The sequence below is a fragment of the Zeus faber genome (genome assembly GCF_960531495.2).
Source record: "Zeus faber genome assembly, chromosome: 7".
In the NCBI taxonomy this organism is placed as follows: Eukaryota; Metazoa; Chordata; class Actinopteri; order Zeiformes; family Zeidae; genus Zeus; species Zeus faber.
The window spans coordinates 23,200,818-23,216,791 of record NC_137203.1 but is presented as its reverse complement, the minus strand read 5'-3'; the positions used below and the strand labels follow the sequence as shown (position 1 = coordinate 23,216,791).

Sequence of the window (15,974 nt, the reverse complement as noted above, 5' to 3'; positions counted from 1 at the left end):
AATACATATATATATATATATATATATATATACAGTTAATTGATTATGGCCTAAATGGGCCAAGAATAAAGTTATTATTATTTTAATTTTCTATGCAGATGCGCTCTCCTACAAAATCACCCCAATAATTATAGAATGAGTAATTCTTTCCAAATTGACCTATTCAAACCACCTGGTGAAAATGCCTATATTTTTTCTTATCGAATATATATATTGCAGAAAAAGATATATACCAGTGTCAGCTTTTTCCAATATCGTGCAGCCCGAGTACAGTTCCAAGTACAACGCCTTCTTTGTTCTGACTTCCTCATCTTCAGGTTTTGCAAACCACGGCGGAGGCATTTTTATAGTTTTCGCAGGATGTTTTCTATTTCTCTAGGTAAAAGATGCAACCTGCGTTTGTAAAGGAGAAGCAGAAGGTAGATTTGTCGTTTTAGAGTTGTCCTATACCTTTACCCGATGGGGCTATTAATTTGTGGTTATTTAGAGATAATAGTCCTTCTTAAGGCTGAACGATTAATCGATCCCGGACGCAAAGAGCGAACGATCGGGGCACATTTTGCACACCTGTCACACTGTTTTTATGTTACGTCTTCTAATGGAACGGAAAAAGTGCGTATGGAACGAAACCGTGCATAATGGGGACACTTTATCCATGCCTCCTCCCACCCCGCCTATAGCAATCGTTTTAACCCTCAGTGCTGCCCCCCGGTGCTCTGGCCCGGGCCACGGTGCGCTGTGTGCGGCGTGTGCTGCTGGCAGAGCTTGGAAGACCTGTATAGTCTGGACGGAGCCTCTTCCAGAATAATGTGTCTATTTGTTTTTGTTTTTTACCTTTTTTTAATTTGGTGAGCATAAAGCTGTCCCTGAGCACACGGAGCAACGCTGTTTGTAGATTTATGCACACAAGGCTTGAAGTTAAATCAAACAAAAAATGAGTCAATATTCTACTGTGATTGAAGATTTTTCTTTTTACAATTCAATGGTTAAACGAAGATATGTTTTTCATATACATTTATGCATCAATTAATCGAATTTCATCATAACACGTAGACCTGACCCACAAGAAAGAGCAGTTTATATGTTGACTGTATCCATTTTTGTGTTGGTCATACTATAGAATGATTTATTATGTGTGTTTACTGAATAATACAGTAAATAAGGAATCGCACAATAAATCGCAATCGCAATATTGGTCTTAAAAAATTGCAATTTGATTATGTTCCCAAATCATTCAGCCCTAGTCCTTCTACGCATTTTTGGTTTGAAAGTTTATTGCTTGTGCTATCACAACAAGAATCCCAAACAGCTCTGCCTCTGACAGTCTGTACCTCTGCGACGGGACAAACAACACCATTGTGATGGACAATGTTCCTAAATAATTGGGTTACCCCCCCCACCCCTCTTGTGTACCATGTAGTCATTGAGAATGGGGGGGGGCTCAGGTGTCTGGCTCTGTGAGCCTCAATCCCCCACCCCCCCGCGCTCCATTCCTCTAATTGAATTTCACCTTCCTCTCACAAGTCGCTCGCTGCCAGCCTGACGATTGGTCCTTGACTAATTTGGGATGCAATTTAATTTGGGGAAGAGGCTGGGCAGGCGCTGTGCTGAGATGGGCTGTTGCTCGATTTTCAGCACAGTAAACACAAACAAGTTCTCAGATTAAATAAACAAGCTGTTATTGTGCACAGTTTTACTTATGGGGCGACTAAAAATTGATTGTTCTCTGCAGTCTTTTCAACACTGTTGTGATTAAAAAGTAGCTGAGAGGATCTATTATTATTATTATTATTAGTAGTAGTAGTAGTAGTAGTAATAATAAGATTGCAGACAATATTAAAGGCCTCATGTGTATGTCAATGTGTGTGTACTTAGAAATTCCACGGTTTTATTGTTATAAGGTAGAGTAGCTGCCCATAGTTGCGTAGCACCATCTCATCTGTGTTTGAGTTTTTTCTTTTTTTTTTTTTTTTTTCCTTTCTTGTTCTGCTAAGAAGTCACACTGAACAGCTTCAATCCTTCCCTCGCTTAGGCGCTTTAGAAAGCCAAGCAGTGCTGTTCACTCTTTACCCGGGAGACCGCCTCGAACTTGGCTGCACAGCTCCAGACCCCCTTCAGGCCGTCAACTGGACCAAGGACCATGTCGCACTCGTGGGCAGTGAACATACACGGATCCGCAAAGGCAAGCTGGAGATTGAGACGGTGGAGGTGGCAGACTCGGGCCTGTACACGTGCACCACCTTTGGCAACCACAGCGCCATCTATAATGTGACAGGTGAGTTTGTGGAGGGGGTCTCTTTCTCGAAAGTCTCTACCAAATATTTTCTCTTACAGTAATTATCAGAAGTCTCTAAAGGGCTTTGTCCCAGTTTCCTTAAACAAACAAAAACTGTTTTTTGGGAAACTACATAGTAGATTTCTGACTTAATGTTTGTTGCCTTTTTTAAGGTTGAAGTTGAGTTGTACAAAACCGTCACTGTAATTGTACCCTCTCTACCTCTTCCTAACTAGTTGATACCTTGGCTTCATCTGAGGATGAAGATGAGGAGGACGAGTCTTCGTCTGAGGAAGCAAAACTGTTGGGCAGCCAAAAGCTTCTGCGTAAGTGTTTTAAGTCTCGGGCCCGTGCTCTGCTCATGGTGTGCTGGACATTCCATCTAGTTTACACAAGATGAATGTTAGTTCCACAAATGGTTAAATACGCCACAGCCTTCTGACTGTTGCATGTTACTGGCTCATATTTGGCTGAGTGACCTCGCTCGGCTGAATCAGAGCGCTCGCACTCTCTTTGTGACTACACTTGCATAAGGAATATACCCGAGTCAACTATGGTTAACCTTAGATGTCTGCTGATTAGCGTATGAGTCGACAGGGCAATTAAGTCCCTCAGGCATGGTCAGCTGGCTACCGCTGCCTGCTCTGCCCACAAGGAAACCAGCAGCCGCCAAGCGTGGCAGGCATGCCGACTGCGACCTTGGTGCCTAGGCTCCTTCCATCCTTTATGGGAGTAGAGAACATGATATAATCACTGTGGAGCTTGCGATAAAAGCCTTGAAAATTAAAGGGATTTTGAAATTAAAGGAAACGTATGGTCCTTCTGATCAAAGTTGTAGTTTTAGTTCAAAGAAATTCATTTTTTGTTTTTTGTTTTTTTGCTTTGTTTTTGTGTATTTAACCTCTTGACATTTTCTTGAAAGTTGCTTGATTTTTCAACCATATTTGGCTACCTTAAGGCTTGATTATAGGCTCAAAATTACACAGATGCAGACGCACACACAGTTCTGTACATACTACATTTAGGTGTCTGCAGACGCCTACCACAAATGCGTACTAGAAATCAGAATGGGTGGGGGGAAAAAACACAAATTTACCGGGGAATACCTGCTTGGAATGAACCGGTTTCTGAGTTCCATGGAACCTATTGTAAAATACTGACCACCAAACAAAGTGAGTTGCTTGCCAACCTTATGTTGACGATTGTCATCTTATTTTCTGGCTAAATATATACTTTTTTATTGTATTTTTATTCTGTTCTGTTGTTTGTATACTGTTTAACAAACTTGCCAAAGACCATCGCTAGCGTATGTGCAGTTGGCGTGCTTGTAAGTATGTACAGTCCGCACGGTCACAAAATCTGGGAGGTCTGCGGACATGCACAGCTGATGCAATTTACATCACACAGACCCTCGCTGGCTACGCAGAAAGTATAATTTGTCCTTTAGCTTAAGTAGCTTAGCTTAGGTACTTTAGCTAGACCTAGCTTCCATAACTTCAATAACTAGCACTAGTTTTAGAGAGAAGGACACTATTGGATTTCACAACCACACACTTTATGCATCCACTGGAATTGGCCAGACACCTAAAGCTTCCTTACATTACCTATAATTACCTCAAATATGACCAATTATATTTTTATGTGACAGGCGTTATTTTCTTGTTACCTGATTTACTAAGGCTATAGCTAAAATATGCGAAAATATAAGGATTTAAGCATTTTGTTTCTTTTGTAATATAAGCAATCGCACGTATTTTTTATTTGTGGATTTCTATTGTGCTGTGTTATCTAATACACTTTCTGCTCCTTAGCAATGGCACCCCATTGGGCTCACCCAGAAAAGATGGAGAAAAAGCTTCATGCTGTTCCTGCCAGCAAGACTGTCAAGTTCCGCTGTCAGGCGAGTGGCAACCCATTGCCCACACTGAAATGGTTCAAGAACGGCAAAGAGTTCAAGAGGGACCAACGCATCGGAGGGTTCAAGGTAAAAGAAAATGTAATCATTATTGAAAACACAGCTCCGAGCTCTTTGGGCGCTGCAGGTAATCTATGGACTTATTGAAACACAACTCATTGACCATGAGTGCAGATGTGTTGGTGATCTCATCATGACATCAGATCACTTGCCCGCCTCCTTGAAGAAGGAAGTCTCTATGTGAGCGGGAAGCAGAGGCAAGTTTCACACCTGAGCCAGCAAACAATGCGAGGTGAAATCCTATTCCACAAAGGCATCTCTGTGCCACAATAACAACACCTCCAGGTGGGCAATCCTAGCCACCCGTCGGAGGGCTGGCTGTCCTCATTCTGTGTATCAGTGTGTTGCCCTGCCATGAAGGTTGACTTTCAAGCTTTCAAAGTGCTTGGGATTAGTCTCTAGGTTTCGGCAAATAAGGTTTACAATGAATCGCGTGGAAACTGATTCACACTGCAAAAAAGGGAGGGAGGGAGCCGAGCAGGAAATTTACTTTCTTTCATTGTTGAACTCAGTAAAGTTGAAAGTTATTACTTTGTCCTAACTTCACTCCCTCACTCTCCAATGTTGCCATGAACACACACTTCGAAAGCTTTTCGACCGATTGCGTCTTCCCATTGAATTTGGGTGTTGGTCAGGGTAGAAATTCTATTAATTACCGTGTCTCCAAATATTTCAAGCGATGCATCACTGGCGAACCAGGGGTGTCGTTTTTACTTAGGTGGACTCCCATCGATGAAGGGGTCCAATTCTCGGCGGCACCAGGAAACCCAGGGATAACACATGGACGGAGATGACCCCCCCCCCCCCCCCCCCCCCCCCCCCCCCCCCCAACACACACACACACACACACCCCCACCACCACCACCCGTGCATCAGACCAGCCTCCCTCACCTGCATCTGCTCTTCTCATCAAGGTGTACGTGCAGCCTACCTCCTGCTTAGACATCCCCCCGCAGTCCCACCCCCCTCAGCTGGGAAGCATTTAGGAGTTTCCTCTCGGCTTCCCCCCCAAGCCCCACCCCCAACAACTCCCATTCATGTAGCTGTATTTCGACATCTGGCCCCTTTTTAATTTTTCTTATTTTTTTCAGTGAAGGTGCAAAGGCCCGTATCAGCGGCCGCCCGCCCCCCAAATCTCTCTCACACACACACACACATACACACACACACACACACACACACACACACACACACACACACACACACACACACTGGTTCCTTTATGGCCAGGCCTCCATTGTTCCTATAGGGCTGTGTGGAGCCACGGCAGGACGGAGGGAGGTAATGCACAACACATGTATGAAGCCGAGCGCAACACATCTGGCCGCAGACAGCTGGACCCCCTTCCTCCCCAACACGCTTTTCCCTCCACATCATATTTTAGCTAAATGAGGGAAACTGTATGGCTGCGCCTGCATGTATGGATGTTTGATGTTGGCATGGCCTTAGAGGTTTTGTTGGTTTAATCACACACTGCCGGTCTTGGCAGATTTATGGAAGAACAAATTATAACTTGTCTTGGAAAAACCGGGAGGCGAGCTCTACTGGAGACATCAAGTGAGGCTAATAAGACAGGTTCGGGCAGAGATGTATGAAACATGCACTTCCGCCTTTTCCCTTTTGTTACTCGTTGGTGAGGAGCTTAACTCATTGAGGCTATGATATATGAAAAGGAGCAACTGGAAGGTGTTTTTATTTTTTTTTTGGCTGGTTTGCATTGTATTTTTGTTTTTTGGTTTGTTTTGGCTTACTGCTGATGGTCCATTTCACTACCTAGAAAATAGTGCCAATTGTGCTCTCAGTAATTTAAATTTATTTAAATTACTCTCGACAGGGCTCTTACTCAGAATCTACTGGGTCATTTTCTTTTGGGAACTTATAAAAGAAAAATAAAACTTTACCTTTTTTGTGTAAGTAAATAGTACTATTGATTGTTTCTTTCTAAGTTAAAAAAAGGAAACAACAATCCACCAGCTAGCACTACGGATAAATGTCCTGCTATTTTAATACTATTCATTCTCTTTCCTCCCATGCTCAGGTGCGAGACCATGTGTGGACGATCATCATGGAGTCTGTAGTGCCCTCTGACAAGGGGAACTACACCTGTGTTGTAGAAAACCAATATGGCAGCATCAATCACACCTACCAGCTTGACGTAGTCGGTGAGTGTTCTTTCTTGTTCCTTGTTTTTGTGCCTTTTGAACTGCCAGCCCGGATCAAGCTTCCCGATCGCATGGTTTGGGTTGAGGGAGCGAGTGTTTGTTAAGGAAGTCACGTCTAAAATTAAACTTGTTCACTTGTAGCCTGAAGGACAGAGCTACATGAAGAATTAAAATGATTATTCCCTGTAGGACCTGACCCGTGCATCCCTCTCCTCACACCAACACTTGTATAAATCACAGGCCTATTTCCTCAGTCACTGTTGTCCCCTGGGCTTGGCAGGAACCCACCGCTGTCCCTGGCAGCCAGATCGTTTCAGCGAGGGGAATGTTTCCTCTGGAGGCTGAGCCCAGTCCCACAGTGATGTCTGGGTCAAAACCGTTGAGACATTTGTTCCTTTGCCAGATGCTATGGTCATTAGTTTACACTGGAGGATTATCGGCTGACTAAATGGGACCCCAAGAACATTTTAATTTTATGCTGGCTCGACGTAGGACTCTTAACTCAACTATCCATCTATTTTGGTTAATGTCAGTAATCACACAGGCAGAGTACAGCAGGGGATGCAGTCAATGTAATTTTCTGGCTCAGGAATTGCCGTCTGCATCTTGTGAAATCGTAGCCATCTGATTTTAACTTGTGACCTTGTCTGTAATCACTGCCTTCCATTGCCACAGTGAGAGACCTTAATGAAAAGCACATTTTTAATAGTTAGTGTTTTAAAAGCAACTTTTTATTGTTTTCGATAAGGCACATGCCACTCGTCTTTTCATGTTATTTAAAATGTGTTTAAAGCGTCTGTTTTGTTCGCCTGTTTTCAGAGCGCTCCCCGCACAGGCCCATCCTGCAGGCCGGCCTGCCAGCCAATCGCACGGCTGTGGTGGGAAGCGACGTGGAGTTTGAGTGCAAGGTGTTCAGCGACCCCCAGCCTCACATCCAGTGGCTGAAACACATCGAGGTCAATGGGAGCCACGCGGGCCCCGACGGTCTGCCGTACGTCCGCATCCTTAAGGTAGGAACCAACGTACCAATGTTTGAAAAGCCAAAACAGTTACATTACAATGAATAAACCCTCTTTGGGTGTATTTCAACGTGGGTGCTAACTAAATTATATTAAAATGAAGTAAAATTAAGTCTGAAATAGAGTTTCATGGGTTAGGGTCATGTCAACCTAAATTCCTTATTACATTATTTGACCTAATGTACTTTATATTGCCATACAGATAAATGTGATGAGGCCCAGGGTGATTCTCTATTATAGAAGAAACCTTGATGTTTTCTTAATTTAGGTTAATGTAATTTAATGTTAATAAATGTAAAAGGAAAATTTTAATTCCTGCAAAATAGGCTGGGCGATGGAGCTCTTTGACGAATACTGTAATATCGATAATGTCATGATATTTTGGCAATGACTTTTGGTGCTTTCATAAGATATTTACACACAAGAAATATTTTAGGAAAGAATATTGGAAGTGTGGATATTTCGACCAAGTGGATGGAGACAGCTTGAACAGTATGAAGTTTGGAAAATGACATTACTTCAATGCAGCCTAAGACAATATTTAACAATATCATGAAATAATTAACCAAAGTTCCAGACAATAACTAGTCTCATATAGCAATATATTGGCCAACTCGAATGCAGATATATATCCCAGCAATATATATCCCGATCACAACTAAATTGTTCATCATGAGAGGATTTGTTGCTTTTGTTGCTGCTGTCTTATATTTCATTATTGTTTTGTTACACGTGACCTGTTTTTACTTGCAGCACTCTGGGGTCAATAGCTCGGACACTCAGGTGCTGACCCTCTACAATGTGACAGAGGAGGAGAGCGGGGAGTATATCTGTAAAGTGTCCAATTATATAGGGGAGGCCAATCAGTCGGCCTGGCTGACTGTCACCAGATATGACCCCACAGGTAACCGACTCACCGCTGTACAGCAGCGCACGTAGGACCACACAGACGCCTCGCTGCTAGGAACACCTGGAGAGATAGGGCTGTACGCTAGAGACAGCCTACCCACTCACCCCCGGCTGTTTCTCTCCTCCCTCCCTCCCTCCCTCCCTCATTCTGTCTCGGTGCTCCTGACTGTAAATGACGCTATGGAAAATTCCCAGCAGAACAGTTGAAAGTGTTTGGGCCCTGGTTTATGTTGGACTCCTTTCTCATTCCTGCCCCATGCCTGTGCCATGCCCTCCTAATAAGGGCCTCTCTCCTGCCATCCTCTTCCATTACTTTCACTCCCTTGCCCTTCAAAGTCCTCTGCTCACCTCTCTCTCTCTCTCTCTCTCTCTACTGCCTTTGTTATTTTCCATGAGGGCTTCATGATCTTTCTCTGACCCCCCCCCCCCTCTGTTTGTGTGTGTGTGTGTGAGACTTACTGTTGTAGATTTTAGCACTGTTCTGCTGTGGAGTTTTCCATGTTGCCCATCTCTTGCATGTAGAGATGAGGCTGAGGTATTTCAATGTTTGGTGATGGAAAATGAGGGGCCCACAGAGCCTCTGCCTAACCAGCTCCACCACTAACCGACAGCTGGGGCGTTCTTCCCGGCCGAGTTCCTTTGCAGGGGGCTCTGGGTGATACTTGTGGGCAGCCTGTCTTGGAGCGAGGAGTCGGGACGACTCCTTCGTCGCCCATTCCCTTCGTACTTCTACAAAGCCTTTTCCCCTTTTCAGAATCTTTTAACTCATGGCTCCCTTTTCTCTTCCTCTTTTTGGGCCTCTTGTCGGGTCTGTCTTCCTCTCGTTATGTTCTAGACCGCTGGCCTTAACACCACGGACAAGGAAATGGAAGTCCTCCAACTGAGAAATGTGTCTTATGATGACGCTGGGGAGTATACCTGCTTGGCGGGCAATTCTATCGGGTTCTCTCACCACTCTGCATGGTTGACCGTTTTTGAAGGTATCAGTGGTTCTGTCGCTCTCCTGGTTTCTTTCCCTCCCTCCCTCCTTCCTTCCTCTCCTCCAGCCTGGCTCTCCTGTGCTCACATCGATCAGAACAGGGTCTTGTTTGACCCCAGCTCTGCTGTGATATGTGTCAGGAAGCCAGGGCATGTTACCATTACTAAACCCTCTGCTCAACATGGCTTCTGCTCCATTCAGTTTACTGGATGGGAAAGTACGGGCCATGTTCTGCTCTTTTACTAAATTAAAACACACAATACCAAACAGCCCATGAGGGACTCGCTTTAGAGTCTACCAAAAAAAAAAAAAAAGGTCCCTCCAAATAAACCTGTTTCAATCAGAAGATATACATTGATCGTATACGTGATTGTCTCAGGTGGAGGTTGACATTTTTTTTTTTTTGGCTGGGCTGTTTGGGCTGTTGAGCTCTGATGGGGTTTCATTCTGAACTGTCTCCCACTCTGTTCTTTAATTGGTGTTTATGTTTGATTGGGTTTTAACACTGACGGTCTTTGACAAGCGCTGCAAATGACATGGATCTCTGATGTCATTTCCTGCTGTGAGTGCAGCGCCCGGCTTCGATAATTGGCCCACTGTGGTGTAAGTGCCTCATTCCATATTGTGGAATGGGCATTTGTCCAATTATCGAGCTGCTTGTCAGTCAGCTCCTTCATACAAGTGCAGATCACTTGTGTTGCTGATGTTGCTCAGGGGTGTAACAGTTCACATCAAAACAAAAAAAATCTTATTCTGTACCTCCCTTTGTTTTGAGCATTTCAGCATATAATAACTAAAACATTGCAGTGATCAGTTCTTTACTTGTGAGCCACTTCTGTTACTAATTTATTATTATTTTTATTTTATAGTCATACAAAACTGTAGCAGTATCTTTGTATGTCCCACTTTTTCTCCAATGGGACTTTTAAAGGTCAATCAAGCTGAAAAGTTTTATTAATTGTGGATCACAGCTACAGGCAGCGCTTAACACCAGACTGCATTCCATTCTGAGTGAGAATTAGGCTTTGTTCTCAACAGGATTCACTGCCATGGCGAAACTTTGATGTAACAGCAAAATCGCTGTCTTATTCTGATATGCATGAAATTTGTAGTTCAATTATGGGTTGAGTGAAATTCGCCCAGCCATGATTCTAAAAACTCAGCTGCACACTCAAGAATTTCCTATCTTGTGATCTGTTACACCCTGATGATGATTAAAGTTAATGTTGGTGTTTTCACTTAAGGGGAGGAAAAAAACATGATCTGAATTGGATGGTGACACACAACGTTTAAACCACATAGATGTTTTTAAGCTACATTTTGTGGTACCATTGTAAACATTACCAGCACCAACAGACAATACACACACACTAACAGAGTTTAGGACAAATAAGCTGTTATTTGTGCTATTCAGGTCTGCAGTCAGATTTATGAACTGAATGAGAATGTTGGATGGAGTGGCTTTGATGAACAATGTCTATCAAAAAAAAAAAAAAAAGAAAATACCATTATTTTGTGTGTTTGTTCTTGTGTGTGTGGTCAAATTTCTACACAGAAAACCTAAGCTTTTGATGACTCACTACCAATGTTTTTAGTTTGCATTCGGCATGTTTCACCAAACTTATTCAAATTCATAATTTTCACCTAGCATTGAAATGTCAGTGGTTTAGAGTGATTATCAGCAGGACACACAAACGACATAGCCATTAACATGTAACACTGACTCAAAACGCTACTAACTGCGAGGCGTGTTCCAGCCTGCATCTGGAGAGAACATGGACGCTCTGATTCAAGGGACTAGCGCCACTTCTCACACTGGCAAAGAATGCTAAATGAAACCCTATGCTTCAAAGAAGTGATTATAGAGCAACAATAGCAGTTTGTGCTTAGGCCTCATGTACCGTGTGTGTCGGTGTCAAAGGCTCTGGTTTTCTCTTGAGACACTGTGTGTGTGTGTGTGTGTGTGTGCGTGCGTGTGCGTGTTGAGACCTCAGTGCATGGGCTTGTTTGTTGTGCTTGTGAAATAGACAATTTTCAGCAGTGTGATTTTTATTCGCGGTAGCTCACCCCTCCCTACTCCATCCACCCTTTTATCACCCCACCCCTACCTCCTGCAGCAGCTCCACAGTACCATCCCACCAGCCACACCTACCTGGAGGTGGTCATCTACTGTGTTGGCTTCTTCATCATTGCCGTCATGGTGGCCACTGCGGTCATCTTCAAGATGCGCACGTCCTCCAAGAAGAGTGACTTCAACAGCCAGCTGGCTGTCCACAAGCTGGCCAAGAGCATTCCCCTGCGCAGACAGGTAACAGAAAGTAGATAGGGGGTTTGGAAACTTTACTCCATTTCATATTCCCTAGTTATTTTCAAATTATATTTAGAAAGCATGTGTTGTTCCATTAATTTGATTAGATTTTACTTGCCTGTACAAAATGGTGTTCATTTTTTTTGGCGATGGTTTTAATAAGCCATCATTCGTCGCGATTCCCGATTCTTTGTGAATCCTTGAGATCCAGTCTGTCAGGTAGGTATAGACATTCAACAGTTACCCTTATATCCTCGGAGCTTAACAACTTTAGAAATATGATAATAAAAAAAGTATTGCTTTAAAATTCAATTGGTTTTCTATCCCTTTTCCTTTTACTAGCCCCTGTCACCCTTTCTGTTTCCACTATCAGGAAGTAATGTCATGCTCCTTTCCTGCAGGTGTCTGTGGACTCCAGCTCCTCCATCCACTCTGGGGTGATGCTGGTTCGCCCCTCCCGCCTCTCCTCCAGTGGTTCCCCCATGCTGTCTGGTGTGTCTGAGTATGAGCTGCCACAGGACCCTCGCTGGGAGCTTCCCCGGGACAGGTGTGCGCTCAACACATTTATTGCGACAGAGGTGGCAGGAGCGGGAGATCTTGGTTGTTAAAAAAAAGTTTTAATGGGAGTGTTATTAACTGGTGCAGCAGCTACTGTTGTAATTCCCTTCACTCTGTTTGACATTGACTATTTCCCCTCCACCCTGCACAGACTGATCCTCGGAAAGCCGCTCGGTGAAGGCTGCTTTGGTCAAGTTGTAATGGGAGAGGCACTTGGTCTGTATAAAGAGAAGCCAAACCGTGTGACCAAAGTTGCCGTCAAGATGCTGAAATGTAAGTGAGCTGTCAGTGTGAATGGATGGATTTTCTTTTTCAAAACAAAATGTAGTAAAAGCGGAATCCTTTTAAACACATTCTGCAAGCACGCAGAAGCCTTAACGCCTTTCCCCAGGGAGAATAAATTCTCTCAATCCAGAGATGTGATATTAAAGTGGACATTGGTCCCTGGCTCCATGCCAGTGTGCAAATGAGAGACAGTGTAAAAAAATCTTTTATGAGAACCCTTGACATTAGATATACGGCGGTGTTCATAAAACTCCACAGAGAAGGGATGGAGGGAAAGTAGCAGTTATTGGCCTGCTACTTCTTAAGTGCCTTTCCCGGGAGAGTGCTCCCTTCCCGCTAGCGTTCAGCCAATCTGAGACCGCCATCACTGAGGGAGCTATCGCATAGATGTGCTTTGTGAAGGTGTTTAATTTCAGGGCCCATTTTCCCAGTTCATTGACCAGTTCCCTTAATGTTTCTTTCATGTTGCTTGCTCTTCAGCCGATGCCACGGAGAAAGACCTATCGGACCTGATTTCTGAGATGGAGATGATGAAGATCATCGGGAAGCACAAGAACATCATCAATCTGCTGGGAGCCTGCACACAAGATGGTAGGAGCCCAACAAGCAGGGGGTCCATTTTTCAATCAGTCTTTACTCCGAGCCTCCCGGCACCCCACTCACATGCTCTTGACAGATGGACATGCATGCACGCACGCACGCACACACACATCCATTATGAGAGAGAGAGTCTCCGAACTTTTTGTCCACACATTAACTGGGGGTGAAAAAAAAGAAGCATTGCCCTGGCACTTACGCTAACACATGTTTAGAGCAGCGTGAATAAGCGGTTCTGACAACCAGCTTCCGAGCTCTGCTGGGAAGGAACCACAGCTGCTGCCAGGGTTTGCCATATCTCTCAAATCATCCCTGACAAGGCCTGGCGCTGTTCTCCGACCTCTGCTGTGAGCGGAGGCTGACCTCTAATGACCCCGCCGTGCATGTTGCCCTACTGTTCGCTCGACTTCCACGTTAAATAAACCACCATGTTCTTTTTTTGTAGCGTTATCTAAAGCCACAACTGTTTTGACATTGAAATTTGTCTTACCTAGAGTGAGCAGTCAGCAGACTGATTAACTATCTACAAATTGAGGGTTTTGGTTTTTTTATCAGTGAAAGGCTTTTTTTTTTTCCTCATACGGTAATACGTAACATTCTTTTGTTAAAAAAAAGAATATATATATATATATATATATATATATTGCTGCCATTAAATGTATTTGCGTTATTCGTCTGCTCCTCTGTTTGCGGTTTCCATTGTTGTTTGGTGGGGTCCGCCGTGCCTGCCAAGAATTCAAACATCGTGCACATGGAACAACTGAAAGGCAGCCACAAAGCAGAGTGGCTCCTTATGGTCAGTAAGCTGTCGATATGGATGAACATTGACAAAAAAAGAACAGCACTCTCGGATGAAAAATATCCCCACCACCTCAAGTGACCAAAAAAGAAACAATCCATCAGAAGAAAGCAAAATGTCTTCTTTAATTTCAACGTCTAGACGAGGGTTATCCCGGATGTGGTTTCAAATGTAATTCTGGGACTAAGAGAGTAATCCACACCGACGATCTTATGGATTGGCAGTTTATATCCATGCATTCATTTTCTTTTATTGCTATGGGGTCTTTGCCCTATAGCTTTTCAGCCTAACTCGCAATTGAACTTTCTCAACACACTGCCTCTTAGGTCCTACTGCTTAGGTCTTACATCCTAGACACCTAGTTTCCTTGTTTCCAGGTCCTCTCTATGTGATTGTGGAATTCGCATCCAAGGGCAACCTCCGGGAGTATTTGCGTGCCCGGCGCCCACCAGGCATGGAGTACTGCTACAACCCTGATCAGGTGCCTGTTGAGAACATGTCCATCAAAGACCTGGTCTCCTGTGCCTACCAGGTGGCTCGTGGGATGGAGTATCTGGCCTCTAAGAAGGTAATTCAGTATTATTATTATATATCTTATATAATAATAATAATAGGAATTATAGCTGCAGGCAGCAATACACAGGGCCCAGTTTATTTGGGTTGGGTGCGTTTTATGGTTTCCCTGCGGTTCTCTGAAACGCAGCACGAGTTTCCGAGTTTACTTGAACGCAGCCTGGGCTCCCACCAGTCTCGTCTCCTGCTTGCTCGACTCATTTCTTTTTTTTTTTTTTTTTTATATCGTGACTGACCTTGATGACTGGATTTTTGGACAATGGCTTCTTTATTGTCTTTGATTTTTCGGCATCTGTAAGAATAAGAAGAATATTACTTTTCATAACAATAAATGCATGTTATTTGTAATTACTACTTTATTGTAGATTTTATGTTAGAAATGTAAAATTGTAAAATGTTGTAATGCAGATAGCATTTAGGTAACTTTTACATTAATTTACAGTAGGAAATAGTATGGAATAATTAGTCAAGATCACAAACACTTTCTAGGTTTTCATTATAGTTTAAGTGTAGTTATAGGACAATGTTTATAAATTACTTTTATAATAAAGTATTTATTTTTTTGTAAACTATATGTTGTAATTGTTATAACTTACCTTGCTGCATTGAAGTATATCTAGAGTTTATGTTTTTAGTTGGATTATACTTTCAGTAAATTCAGTTTCCATGAAATACGCAACGTGATATTTCTGTGGGTTATTAGCGTTGCACGGCTGCTGTTTTTCCAACGCCACATTCGTTTTTTTTAAGGGATTAAGGGACATTTTCAGGATTATTTTCTATTCTTTTTTTTTTGATTAATCCGGAAAAGTATTGTAGACCAAGGATTTCAAATATCAATCCAACAGATCTACTGACATCCGCCCAGTAAGAAGCTCTATAAATGTACACGAAAATCGATAGTTTGGTAATGTCGAACAAGTACAGAATGACTATGTCCACACCGCACGGTGGACACAGTCCAACTGGATATTCTCAATCAGAATTTGTACATTTAAAGTAAATAATACGAGGACATCATAAAGCGTCTTACTGTAAATCTCATCTCGTTCAATTTCTAAACGACATGTGTGACATGTCAGTTAACCAGAATAATGCGGGTCAAATTTGTTCGGTGGAGCCCTAATAAACTTTCTTCAGAAATCACTTTTGAAAACTAAGGTTACAAAGTACTTTTCAGGGACAAGGTCAAATCAACAACCAAACTAAAACGCTGGGACAGGAATTGCTGCAATTTTCCAGAAACTAAAAACAGGGATAAAAAAGGAGTAAAACCAGAGATATCGCCGGAGAATTTCAAAACAAGATAAGATAATACACCACGCATAGTAGTTTAAGTCGCTCGGTGTTGTTTTGCAGTGCATCCACAGAGATCTGGCCGCTCGCAACGTCTTGGTTACCGAGGACAACGTCATGAAGATCGCAGACTTTGGCCTGGCGAGAGACATCCACCACATCGATTACTACAAGAAGACCACCAACGTGAGGAACCCTCTTCAGTCGCTCACTGCCGTTCGTACGAGTGTGCATTTAAC

The 15,974-nt window shown here is 43.2% G+C and overlaps 1 protein-coding gene across 3 annotated transcripts in view; it reads left to right on the top strand.

Annotated features, from left to right (window-relative positions):
- Positions 1–15,974, top strand: part of fgfr1a (fibroblast growth factor receptor 1a) — a 28,237-nt gene that overhangs the window by 9,798 nt on the left and 2,465 nt on the right. Inside the window, exons 3-14 of one of the 3 annotated variants that reach the window (XM_080003922.1) lie at positions 2,033–2,275; positions 2,512–2,601; positions 4,087–4,259; positions 6,289–6,412; positions 7,232–7,422; positions 9,176–9,320; positions 11,440–11,627; positions 12,029–12,174; positions 12,337–12,458; positions 12,951–13,061; positions 14,244–14,434; positions 15,799–15,921. In XM_080003922.1, the coding sequence (XP_079860048.1) occupies positions 2,033–2,275; positions 2,512–2,601; positions 4,087–4,259; positions 6,289–6,412; positions 7,232–7,422; positions 9,176–9,320; positions 11,440–11,627; positions 12,029–12,174; positions 12,337–12,458; positions 12,951–13,061; positions 14,244–14,434; positions 15,799–15,921 (1,847 nt within the window). Of the gene's footprint in view, positions 1–2,032; positions 2,276–2,511; positions 2,602–4,086; positions 4,260–6,288; positions 6,413–7,231; positions 7,423–8,184; positions 8,336–9,175; positions 9,321–11,436; positions 11,628–12,028; positions 12,175–12,336; positions 12,459–12,950; positions 13,062–14,243; positions 14,435–15,798; positions 15,922–15,974 lie in introns of all 3 variants that reach the window. The other 2 variants (XM_080003921.1, XM_080003920.1) reach the window with 2 other exon arrangements.